The sequence below is a fragment of the Balaenoptera borealis genome (assembly GCF_965194805.1).
Source record: "Balaenoptera borealis genome assembly, chromosome: 3".
Taxonomy (NCBI): domain Eukaryota; kingdom Metazoa; phylum Chordata; class Mammalia; order Artiodactyla; family Balaenopteridae; genus Balaenoptera; species Balaenoptera borealis.
In genome coordinates this window covers 111,405,795-111,419,349 of record NC_138866.1, presented here as the reverse complement: position 1 = coordinate 111,419,349, position 13,555 = coordinate 111,405,795, and the positions used below count along the sequence as shown (strand labels likewise).

General features: G+C 41.3%; 1 protein-coding gene and 1 long non-coding RNA gene across 9 annotated transcripts in view; one reads left to right on the top strand and one right to left on the bottom strand.

Moving 5' to 3' along the window:
- Positions 1-13,555, top strand: part of LOC309624851 — a 205,651-nt gene that overhangs the window by 101,268 nt on the left and 90,828 nt on the right. The window lies entirely within an intron of this gene.
- The window catches only part of APH1B (aph-1 homolog B, gamma-secretase subunit), a 114,018-nt gene that overhangs the window by 73,807 nt on the left and 26,656 nt on the right, over positions 1-13,555 (bottom strand). For 5 of the 7 annotated variants that reach the window (XR_014242138.1, XM_082383515.1, XM_082383517.1 and 2 more), the window contains exon 6: positions 3,684-3,878. Coding sequence is in view for 6 of the 7 variants with exons in the window: in XM_082383515.1 (XP_082239641.1) it covers positions 3,711-3,878 (168 nt within the window). In the remaining variant the exon portion in view is untranslated. Of the gene's footprint in view, positions 1-374; positions 3,879-13,555 lie in introns of those variants that run through there. The other 2 variants (XM_082383514.1, XM_082383519.1) reach the window with 1 other exon arrangement.

Sequence of the window (13,555 nt, the reverse complement as noted above, 5' to 3'; positions counted from 1 at the left end):
TAGAAACTAAATTGTACTCTCCTAGTCAACCAACTCCCATCTTTAGCCAGTATTCCATGATGTTTTATACATTCACTATTTTACAGTTACTTAGGAGACTTTTCAAGGGCTTTCAGGACCTTTGAGGATTCTCCTCCATTTGGTTTATGACACCTCAGGTAACTCCTCTGCACCAAACTGCTTCTGAACACACAGAAACAAAACAGGCCTTATAAATTTTAAATCAGATAACAAAGATTTCTCTTTGAAAAGAGTCTCTGAGTTGACCGGTGACAAATAACATAATGTACAGCCAAGTTTTATAAGAGACAAAAATTATAAAACAAATACTGCAGGATACACTATTCCAAAGAAGAGGAAACATGAGAAACAAGTAGTGACAAACAATCTTTTTATTGTTTACTGAAAAATACAGCTCTGGAAAGAGTCTATTGCATTGTGTATTGAACACAAGGTCTGACATTGCAAGTATACATGACATAACAGTATAACTTATATAAAACGATACGTATTGTACATGGAGACGGTGCCCACCCCTCTAAACACTAAAATTTAACGGAATGAAGTAAAGTCTTTTATTAAATGAGAAATGTAAACATCGCAATCATAAACAAAGTGCTCTAAGCAAAGAACTTTGAGATTGTTTTGTTGTGACATCTATCTACCTGGAGTTAGGAATGGTGTGGCCTAGGAAAAACTTAGCCAAATAGAAAGCTAGCACTCTCAAGGAGCCCGTCCCAGGGAGTGGGCTGCTGATGCCTGAGATAGGCTTCCACCCTGGCTTCCGCGGAGCCCTCAGGCCCACTCTGACCATTAATCCATGTCTTGGGGCTAGTTTGAGGCGAGCGGGAAGAGGACCAGGTAAGAGGAAGCTTCTGTCACGACTCCTTATCCTGTACCAACTCTACAGGATAAGAACACGTAGCATTTTTGATGCATACCTGCCACTCTCAGCAAACAATGAAATGTGCTTGAGAAGAAAAATATTAACATTGGGAACAAAAGCCATCTTCTATACAGTCTTCAGATAGCATTTATTCCTTTCAGCCATGTTTTTACTAAGCTGCTCGAAAAGAGGCTGCTACTATACTGCCAGTCACACAGGCTAGGATCAAGGGTAACAAAACTCCTCCCACTACAACTGCTAATTCAGATGAGTTAAAAATAAACACAAATTTATTAGAGAACCAAAATCGATCTCAATTATTCACATGGCAACAGAGTCAGGTGCTGCAACAGCATTCACATTCCAAGGTCAGCTTTAACTATAGCCACACTTCCCTCCAAACTGAGAAAGCCTCGTGTGGAGGAGAACATACAAGATTGCCACCACCAACTCCTCTCCAAGTACTATCAGGGCTCAGAAAGCTCATTAGAGATAACAAACGCAAAAAATAAAAATTAAAAAAATAAAGCACATCTCAATATATACACACAACAGAGGAAGACTACTCTCCCCCGGGCTTCCTTGGCATTAGGCAAACAAGGCTACTTGCAATCACAGTGCCTAAGCTGACTATGGCAATGCTCACAAGAGAAATAAGGAATTACAAAGTTCCTTTATTCACAGGTAATCAAGGATTATTAAATGAACTATTAAATAAAACTAAGACAACAGTCTCACCATCAAAGAAAATTTTCTTCCTGCCCGAGATGCTTTTATAAATGAGATGTCACAATATCCCAGATTCCTTACCTAATATTAAACTATTAATGCACACAGGACATCCTCAGAGCTCAAGCATGAGTAATATTAATATTCTCAGATATTTCTATACTTTACAGATCAGCAAATATTTAACCAGACTATCCGTTAAAGAGATGTGTATATCAACAGTAATAGCCAACTCTATATTTTTCTTATCCTGTTCATCAAAGAACACCATGCTCCAATAGGAATGAAGCCCAGTTCAGTGGGTATCTTGTTCCCCTCAACTCTGCACAATAGATTTCACTATTCAGTCTCTATGTCCTTGACTCTTCTATGACTCACCTAGTTTAAAGAAAATCTTGTAAAAAGGTGGAAAATTGTAAACCCCAGCAAAAACATTGGTATTAGTGGTGAAGTAAGCTTTAGCGGAATAACTATAATTGCTTATGGGACTGTTTACAGCCTTGCGAGAAACCCTATTGCTCCTGAATCCCTAGATTGAAAAATTCAAATAATTTAAACATGAGAGGGGATTTCTCTGATAAAGGTCTAGTTCACGTGTAAGGTTCTGGTCCCTGGAATGATGTGTGGCTAACCCAAAACACTGGCTGCGTTTCCATTTTAAACATGTCTGTTATTCTTCCCCACCACAGTATTGTCAAATTCTCCCATCGGTCACGTCACTGGTGAGCCCTCTCATTTGCTGCTTCTATTTCTTTTGGCTGTTCTACTGCACATATGGGATTCACTGAGCTTCTCATTTAAATGTGTAGGGAATTTACATTTCACACCATCAGCTTCCTAAAAGCCATCAACTGGGAACAATTACTCTTTACAAAGGAAACCAAAAGCGTTGTTTGGAAGCTGAACAAACATCTTAGATATTCCTATAAAGGGAATGCTGTATCTGTCAGCAAAACCCAGAAACATTTACAAGATCTAAAGATTATATGGGCTATGTTAAAAGCGGGAATTTGGCAGTTTAAGTCATATTTCCAATTTTTCACTACACCATTTGGGGAGAAGTACTAGTTAATATCACAGGAGGAAATTATAAGTGTCAACACCACCCTACTGGTTTGTTTTCCTCCTGCTTTTCGTAAACTTCTGCCAGCTCCAGGGAAGCCTGTTCCAGGGTACATCACTCAGCAACTTGCAGAGCTGCTCAGAGACAGAACATGGGCTTCAACTCAACTAGTCCGGCAGCAAGTGCTCAGCTGGTAAACACTGCCTTGGGGCAGAGCCCATGGAAAGCCTTGAGCTCAGGGAAGACTTACAGAAGTTGCACAAAAATTCTTGGTTTTATATCATCTTCCCAGGAAGTTGGAAAATAATTGGTTTTTAGTTAAAGAAACATAATCTATGCTCAAAAATGTAATGTAATGTAATGCTTCAAACAAGCAAAATCGAGAATGAAAAAACTAGAGGAAAATACAGTCTATTAATCAATAGCTTACTTGGTTAAATGATCATAGTTAGTCAGTGCAATGTATTATTATAGTTAGAAGCACGGCCTACCATGTTCTCATAAAACAGGGTACCAGTGAAGGACGTGAAAACAGTTCACAGAGATGATAGCCCTTTAGCCTTCTGTGACTTCAAAACTTGAAAAGACAAAGGCTAACCAGGATTTGACCTTCAGACGCTTACTTGCCCAATGCAGGCTGAGTTAAGAGACAGCTAAACATCTGATTCTTATTCACTTACGGTGTTCTCAGGAAGTTCCTGTTTGGACACTGATGGTTCTCAACCTGGCTGCACATCGGAGTCATCTGGGAAACTTTAAAAAATCACCAAATGCCCAGACCAATTAAATCTGGAGGGTGGAGTCCAGAAATCAGTATTCTTTATGCTTCCCCAGGTAGTTCTTTCTAACGTGCAGCCTGGCTGCACACCACTGATGAATCCCTTTCAGAAAGCTGCTGCATGAAAGCCATGCTGTATCTAGATAGTTTGGTTTTTTCTAATTCCACCAGGAAAAGGGATTTTTAGAAAAAGGCACCGTTGCGCTTCCTCTAAAGAGGCAGCTTACTGTTTGAGAAGCGCTGGTCCTTGGAGGTTATCTGGAGCGCTGGTTGAAGAGGAGGGAGTCCTTGTCTTGGCAAAGCAGGCAGAGTTTCAGGCTTCGGCAGCTGCCTCCAGAAACAAAGAAGGCCCAGATGCCCGTGAGTACCAGGATGATGTATGCCAACACCAGATTTAATCCAGAATAAGGACTTATGAAGGTCTGCAAGGGGAAAATAACAGCAAGCTTATTAAACATGTGGAGTAACCAAAGAAAAAGGAAAATATGAAATACTTTCAATAGCTGGGGTGTGTTTCACCAAACATGAGATGTATGTCATGCACCCACAAAGACACATAGGACTAACCTAGTCAACAGACACTAGCCCGTAAGTCTGTTTCTGTGTAAGTGAAATGGGACTGAGGTGAAGCTAAAATAACACCAGTAAGGCGCTTATGACAGGTTCTGGCACAGGGTATCTGAGAATAGTTCTGATAACAATCATTGCCACACGGGGCAGAGTCAGTGTTGTCCCAGCTTCCCCAAGTCTTCCGTGTTGGTCTCCATGGCACACGCGGCACGTTGAGGGCAGCAGCAGGAAGGGCCATCGAGAGTGCCCGAGGTGCTGTGCTGTGTACTTATCACCTGGGTCACACATTCCAGTCCCACGATGATAACCTGTGAGCTAAGGGCCCATTTCATAGAAGAACAATCTCAGATTTCAGGACTTGACAGGCTAGGCAGCTAGGAAAAGTGAAGCCAGATCTGGCTCCCAAAGTGAAAAGATGCTGGGTGTAGGAGAGCTTTTGACTAGAGTGAGGCAGGGGGCATCTCTGTCCAGCTGAGGATGGGCAGGGAAGTGCCCAGGACTGGTGAAGATGCAGGAAGGCCGAGATGCAGAGAGTTTATTTGCCTTGAGAAAAAGGACAGCTTTTTAGAGGTGGGAAATGTAACCTGGCTGCCAAGCTTCTCTTTGCGTCTGTGGAGAGAAAATATTGGGTTGGCCAAAGGTTCATTCGTTTTTTTCCCGTAAGGTGGCTCTAGTAGCACTAAGTTGTCTTTAACTTCATTCAAAACAATTTTGTTAGATTGTATGTGACAGCTGTCATATCAGCGTGCATTTAAAAAAAGACTTTCCAAAATTGGTGACTTTTTGTGTAGCCATTTTAATATTGAAGATGGAAGAAAAAAGCAATATTTTCAGCATATTATGCTTTATTATTTCAAGAAAGGTAAAAACGCAACTGAAATGCAAAAAAGATTTGTGCAGTATATGGAAAAGGTGCTGTGACTGATCGAACATGTCAAAAGTGGTTTGTGAAGTTTCGTGCTGGAGATTTCTCGCTGGGCGATGCTCCACGGTCGGGTAGACCAGTTGAAGTCGATAGCAATCAAATCGAGACATTAATTGAGAACAATCAGAGTTATACCATGCAGGAGATAGCCGACATACTCAAAGTATCCAAATCAAGCGTTGAAAATCATTTGCATCAGCTTGGTTATGTTAATCGCTTTGATGTTTGGGTTCCACATAAGTGAAAAAAACCTTCTTGACTGTATTTCCACATGCGATTCTCTACTTAAACATAAAGAAAACGTTCTGTTTTTAAAACAAATTGTGATGGGCAATGAAAAGTGGATACTGTACAATAATGTGGAACAGAAGAGACCGTGGGGCAAGCAAAATGGACCACCACCAACCACACCAAAGGCTGGTCTTCATCCAAAGATGGTGATGTTGTGTAGATGGTGGTTTTGGAAGGGAGTCCTCTATTACGAGCTCCTTCCGGAAAGCCAAATGATTAATTCCAACAAGTACTGCTCCCAATTAGACCAACTGAAAGCAGCACTCGACGAAAAGCGTCCAGAATTAGTCAACAGAAAAAGCATAATCTTCCATCAGGATAATGCAAGACAACATGTTTCTTTGATGACCAGGCAAAAAACTGTTACAGCTTGGCTGGGAAGTTCTGATTCTTCCGCTGTATTCACCACACATTGCACCTTCGGATTTCCATTTATTTCAGTCTTCACAAAATTCTCTTAATGGAAAAAATTTCAATTCCCTGGAAGACTGTAAAAGGAACCTGGGACAGTTTTTTGCTCAAAAAGATAATCAGTTTTAGGAAGACAGAATTATGAAGTTGCCTGAAAAATAGCAAAAGGTAGTGGAACAAAGCAGTGAATACGCTGTTCAATAAAGTTCTTGGTGAAAATGAAATATGTGTCTTTTATTTTGACTTAAAAACTGAAGGAACTTTTTGGCCAACCCAATATATTCAAATGGCAACCCTAGAAGGTAATCAGAAGCCAGACCTAATGAAATACCCAACAGAAGATAGATGTTACATAACCAGGGCCCAGTTTTTAACCATTTCTGTGTTAACGGGCTCTTAGAGTTAGCAAGAAAGTGAGACAAGTCCAGGTTACTTTAGTAAAAATCCTTAGTATTAAGGGAACGTGAGGGAACAGCATCTTTTTCAGCTGCACAATTGCTGAGGGTTCCAAAAGTTCATTTAAAAACTGCTGATAAGATGCTGCGAGGTATTAGTGAAGACCACAGTGCCTATCCTGATGGAGCTTATATACCAGTAAGGGAGACAAGTAATGAATGAAGAAACAAATAAATAATTCCAAATTGTGGTGAATGCTAGGACAGAATAACTACAACTGAGATGGTGCTAGCATAGGTAAGAACAAGGCGATCTACCTATGGGGGGGTCAAGGAAGGTGCTGAGGAAGCAGCATTTAATCTGAGACTTACAGGAGGAGGAGAGAGCCAGCCTGGTGTAGACCAAGGGAGGGAACCAAAGGAGGGCAAGGAGTTCACTGCAGCTGAGAACCTGAGAGGTGATATAAATGATGTGTAGGGATGGAAGGGCAAGCACTGAGATCGGAGAGGAAGGCAGGGGCCAGCTACCCAGCATGTTGGTGAGGAGTGTGAATTTCATCCTCAGTGCAATGGAGGTGCACAGAAGGGTTTTAGGTCGGGGAGCTGAATGATTTTAGATTATTTATTTATTTATTTTTTGGCCGCCCTGCACTTGTGGGATCTTAGTTCCCCGACCAGGGATTGAACCCGGGCCATGGGAGTGAAAGCGCCGAGTCCTAACCACTGGACCACCAAGGAATTCCCATGATTTTAGATTTTTTAAACTGCAGATAATGGATTCAAGGAGGCTATGGTGAAAGTAGGGAGACTAGTTAGGAGGACTCTGCACTGCATGAGGAGAGTACAGGTTGGTGACTTAGTCCAGGGTGATGGTGGTAGAGATGGAGAGAGCAGATGATAGGAAACAATGGGAGTTGCTGGTGGATGGAATGTGAGGGAAAGGGAGAGGCCAGGAATGACTTCCATGTTTCTGGCTTTAGGTAAATGGTGGTGCTATTTAATGAGATACAAAAGACTTGAGGAAGACCAAGCTTAAAAGACTTGGAGTTAATAAGAACCTGCTGTATAAAAAAATGAAGCAGTCTTAGAAGGGTGGTTGAACAGAAGGCAAAATGTACTAGAAGCATGAGAGAAGAAGCGGAGACAGAGTTTGTGGAGATAACTCTTTGAGAAATTTTGCTGCGATGGGAACCAGAAAAAAAAAGTCATAGCTAGAAAGAGAACAGGCAATAATGAAGAGTTTTATTTAAGATATGTCTATATGCTGGTGAAGAGAGGGATAGGCTGGTGAGACAGGAGAGAGGGCACAGTCAAAGCAGTAAAGTCCTTAAGTAGGAAGGAATTAGGTCTGGAGCCCAAGTGGAGGGACTGGCCTTTGATAGAAGAAAGGATACTTCCAGTTCTGGGTCCGGGTAAGGTGGGGAGATGGGTTCTTCTTAACAAAGAAGAGGCTCTGATTGGGTCAGTTTGTCACCTCTGCCCAGCAGGGGTAGCGGGGGAGTGCCTCCAAGGCACCTCACTGTCCTCACCCTCACCCTGCCTGCACATGCCCTTGGATTCAGGATACAAAGAGTGACAAGATAAGGTCCCATCACTGATGATCAAACTCTAATTAGAGAGATAGATGTAAAAACTGTATCAAATAAAATAATGCTGGCCGGGGAGAGGGGTTATAACACAGCTATAAATAAGGGCTAGTGATAGTGCTGAGTCAGAAATGGGCACCTTTTCCAGGGAGGCCTCACATGAAATGCTCAGGAGTTTTCCAAACTGACCTAGGTTAGGAGCCATTGCAGATAAAACAGCATGAACAAAGGCACTCCCTGCTGGGGAGCCACACTGGATCAATTTAGATGGAGTGTATGATGGGAACAATGGAGAGCAGCAAGAGGTAAGTTCTGCACCAGTAAAACCAGTAAGAGGCTTATGTCAAACAAAGAAGTCTGGGTTTTATTCCACTGGCCTCTACTACAGCCCATCCCTCTCTCCTCCTCAGCACACTTGGCTTCAGGACACCTGGCTCCTGGTGCTCTTCTACTTCACTAAGTTGCTCCTTCTCAGTCTCCTTGGCTGGCTCCTCTTCTTGCCCCAATCTCGAGGCTGGAATGCCCCAGGCCTTAGTCCTTGGGCCTCTTCTCTTCTCTGCTTATATTCACTTCTTGTAATCATCTCTTCGAGCCTGGATTTCTCTCCCAAACTCCAGACTTTTTCATCCAACTGCCTAACTGACTTCTCCACTTGAATGTCCAAGAGGCGCCCCCAAGGTAACGTGCCCAAAGAGAACTCCTGATCTCCCTCACAAGCTTCTCCATCCCAGCTGGTGGCAACTCCATCCTTCTAGTTATCCAGGCCAAAAACTGTGACGACATCCTTGGCTCCTCTTCTTTCTCTCCCTTGCCTTATCCAGTCTGTCAGGAAATACTGTTGGCTCTACTTTCAAAAATATGTCCTGAATCTGAACATTTCTCATTATTTCCACTGCTCTCTCACCCAAGTTGTCACCATCCTTCTCCTGATGACTGTAATCCCTTCCCCCATTACAGTCTACTCTGAACACAGCAGTCAAAATGATCCTTTTAAAATGTGATTCAAGTCATGTCCTGTATTCAACACCCTACAATGACTCCCATTTCATTGACAGTAAAAAGCTCAAGTCTTGCATTATCTAGATGTGGTTCTCATTTCCAACCTCTACTTCCGTCCCCAACTTCAAATCTGTGACAGTATCTGCTACTAACTTCCCCAGGCTCACGGGTTCTGGCCCCCCTCACTTCCATAAACATGCCAAGCATGTTCTTTAGTCTTAGGACTTTGCCACTGGCTGTTTTAGTCTTGGATGCTCTTTCTCCAGACAGCCACATGGCCAACTTCACTTCTTTGTTCAAATGTCACCTTCACAATGAAGCCTACTTTTGACTATATAGTTCAAAAATTCAACATCCCCAGCCCACACAATCTGGAACCCTTTTAACCTGCTCTACTTTCCCTTTTTTCCCACAGCACCTATCAATTTCTAAAATACTACAAAACTTCTTTTTATTATGTCTATTGCTTACTGCCTCTCTCTCCACTAGATGGTAAAGGCAGGGTCTTTCTTTTTTTCACTAAATTGTTTTGTTCGCCTAGAACAGTGCCTGGAACATAGAAGGCTATTTGTTGAATGAATGAATGGCCAATTGGATCCATAAGAAGAATACTTCCTTTTCCTTGCAACTTCCTTTCTGTTTATTAAAGTGTACACAGTAGAAAATTTGGAACATGCCAAAAACCGTAAAGAATAAAAGAATCTACCCAAAGATGAAAGCTGTTAATATTTTAACGCACTCTCTTGCCAGTGTTTTATCCATTAAGATTTGACTTTACGGCCCTGAACCAAGATGGCGGAGTAGAAGGACGTGCTCTCACTCCCTCTTGCGAGAACACCAAAATCACAACTAGTTGCTGGACAATCATCGACAGGAGGACACTGGAACTCACCAAAAAAGATACCTCACATCCAAAGACGAAGGAGAAGCCACAATGAGATGGCAGGAGGGGCGCAATCACAGTAAAATCAAATCCCATAACTGCTGCGTGGGTGACTCACAGACTGGAGAACACTTATACCACAGAAGTCCACCCACTGGAGTGAAGGTTCTGAGCCCCACATCAGGCTTCCCAACCTGGGGGTGCAGCAATGGGAGGAGGAATTCCTAGAGAATGAGACTTTGAAGCCTAGTGGGATTTGATTGCAGGACTTTGACAGGACTGGGGGAAACAGAGACTCCACTCTTGGAGGGCACACACAAAGTAGTGTGCACATCGGGACCCAGGGGAAGGAGCAGTGACCCCAGGGGAGACTGAACCAGACCTACCTGCTAGTGTTGGAGGGTCTGCTGCAGAGGCGGGGGGGGGGGGGGCTGTGGCTCACCATGGGGACAAGGACACTGGCAGCAGAAGTTCTGGCAAGTACTCCTTGGTGTGAGCTCTCCCAGAGTCCGCCATTAGTCCCACCAAAGAGCCCAGGTAGGCTCCAGTGTTGGGTTGCCTCGGGCCAAACAACCAAGAGCGAGGGAACCCAGCCCCACCCTTAAGCAGATTAAAGTTTTACTGAGCTCTACCCACCAGAGCAACAGTCAGCTCTACCCACCACCAGTCCCTCCCACCAGGAAACTTGCACAAGCCTCTTAGATAGCCACATCCACCAGAGGGCAGACAGCAGAAACAAGAACTACAATCCTGCAGCCTGTGGAACAAAATCCACATTCACAGAAAGATAGACAAGATGAAAAGGCAGAGGGCTATGTACCAGATGAAGGAACAAGATAAAACCCCAGAAAAACAACTAAATGAAGTAGAGATAGGCAACCTTCCAGAAAAAGAATTCAGAATAATGATAGTGAAGATGATCCAGGACCTTGGAAAAAGAATGGAGGCAAAGATCGAGGAGATGCAAGAAGTGATTAACAGAGACCTAGAAGAATTAAAGAACAAACAAACAGAGATGAACAATACAATAACTGAAATGAAAACTACACTAGAAGGAATCAATAGCAGAATAACTGAGGCAGAAGAACGGATAAGTGACCTGGAAGACAGAATGGTGGAATTCACTGCTGCAGAACAGAATAAAGAAAAAAGAATGAAAAGAAATGAAGACAGCCTAAGAGACCTCTGGGACAACATTAAACACAACAACATTCGCATTATAGGGGTCCCAGAAGGAGAAGAGAGAGAGAAAGGACCAGAGAAAATATTTGAAGAGATTATAGTCGGAAACTTCCCTAACATGGGAAAGGAAATAGCCACCCAAGTCCAGGAGGCGCAGAGAGTCCCATACAGGATAAACCCAAGGAGACACACACTGAGACACATAGTAATCAAATTGGCAAAAATTCAAGACAAAGAAAAATTATTGAAAGCAACAAGGGAAAAATGACAAATAACATACAAGGGAACTCCCAGAAGGTTAACAGCTGATTTCTCTGCAGAAACTCCACAAACCAGAAGGGAGTGGCATGATATACTTAAAGTGAAGAAAGGGAAGAACCTAAAACCAAGATTACTCTACCTGGCAAGGATCTCATTCAGATTCGATGGAGAAATCAAAAGCTTTACAGACAAGCAAAAGCTAAGAGAATTCAGCACCACCAAACCAGCTCTAAAACAAATGCTAAAGGAACTTCTCTAAGTGGGAAACACAAGAGAAGAAAAGGATCTACAAAAACAAACCAAAAACAATTAAGAAAATGGTCATAGGAACATACATATTGATAATTACCTTAAACGTGAATGGATTAAATGCTCCAACCAAAAGACACAGGCTTGCTGAATGGATACAAAAACAAGACCCATCTATATGCTATCTATAAGAGACCCACTTCAGACCTAGGGACACATACAGACGGAAAGTGAGGGGATGGAAAAAGATATTCCATGCAAATGGAAATCAAAAGAAAGCTGGAATAGCAATATTCATATCAGATAAAATAGACTTTAAAATAAAGAATGTTACAAGACACAAGCAAGGACTCTACATAATGATCAAGGGATCAATCCAAGAACAAGATATAACAATTATAAATATATACACACCCAACATAGGAGCACCTCAATACATAAGGCAACTGCTAACAGCTATAAAAGAGGAAATCGACAGTAACACAATAATAGTGGGGGACTTTAACACCTCACTTACACCAATGGACATATCATCCAAAATGAAAATAAATAAGGAAACAGAAGCTTTAAATGACATAATAGACCAGATAGATTTAACTGATATTTATAGGACATTCCATCCAAAAACAGCAGATTACACTTTCTTCTCAAGTGCGCACAGAACATTCTCCAGGATAGATCACATCTTGGGTCACAAATCAAGCCTCAGTAAATATAAGAAAATTGAAATCATATCAAGCATCCTTTCTGATCATAATGCTATGAGATTAGAAATCAATTACAGGGAAAATAACGTAAAAAACACAAACACATGGAGGCTAAACAATATGTTACTAAATAACCGAGAGATCACTGAAGAAATCAAAGAGGAAATCAAAAAATACCTATAGACAAATGACAATGAAAACACGACAATCCAAAACCTATGGGATGCAGCAAAAGCAGTTCTAAGAGGGAGGTTTATAGCTATACAAGCCCACCTCAGGAAACAAGAAAAATTTCAACTAAACAATCTAACCTTACACCTGAAGGAACTAGAGAAAGAAGCACAAACAAAACCCAAAGTTAGCAGAAGGAAAGAAATCATACAGATCAGAGCAGAAATAAATGAAACAGAAACAAAGAAAACAATAGCAAAGATCAATAAAACTAAAAGCTGGTTCTTTGAGAAGATAAACAAAATTGATAAACGATTAGCCAGACTCATCAAGAAAAAGAGGGAGAGGACTCAAATCAATAAAATTAGAAATGAAAAAGGAGAAGTTACAACAGATACCACAGAAATACAAAGCATACTAAGAGACTACTACAAGCAACTCTATGCCAATAAAATGGACAACCTGGAAGAAATGGACAAATTCTTAGAAAGGTATAACCTTCCAAGACTGAACCAGGAAGAAATAGAAAATATGAACAGACCAATCACAAGTAATGAAATTGAAACTGTGATTAAAAATCTTCCAACAAACAAAAGTCCAGGACCAGATGGCTTCATAGGTGAATTCTATCAAACATTTAGAGAAGAGCTAACATCCATCGTTCTCAAACTCTTCCAAAAACTTGCGGAGGAAAGACCACTCCCAAACTCATTCTATGAGGCCACCATCACCCTGATACCAAAACCAGACAAACATACTACAAAAAAAGAATATTCCAGACCAATATCACTGATGAATATAGATGCAAAAATCCTCAACAAAATACTAGCAAACAGAATCCAACAACACATTAAAAGTATCATACACCATGATCAAGTGGGATTTATCCCAGGGATGCAAGGATTCTTCAATATACGCAAATCAATCAATGTGATACACCATATTAACAAATTGAAGAAAAACCATATGATCATCTCAATAGATGCAGAAAAAGCTTTTGACAAAATTCAACACCCATTTATGATAAAAACTCTCCAGGAAGTGGGCATAGAGGGAAACTACCTCAACATAATAAAGGTCATATATGACAAACCCACAGCAAACATCATTCTCAATGGTGAAAAACTGAAAGCATTTCCTCTAAGATCAGGAATGAGACAAGGAGGTCCACTCTCACCACTATTATTCAACATAGTTTTGGAAGTCCTAGCCATGGCAATCAGAGAAGAAAGAGAAATAAAAGGAATACAAATTGGAAAAGAAGAAGTAAAACTGTCACTGTTTGCAGATGACATGATACTATACATAGAGAATCCTAAAGATGCTACCAGAAAACTACTAGAGCTAATCAATGAATTTGGTAAAGTTGCAGGATACAAAATTAATGCACAGAAATCTCTCGCATTCCTATACACTAATGATGAAAAATCTGAAAGAGAAATTATGGAAACACTCCCATTTACCATTGC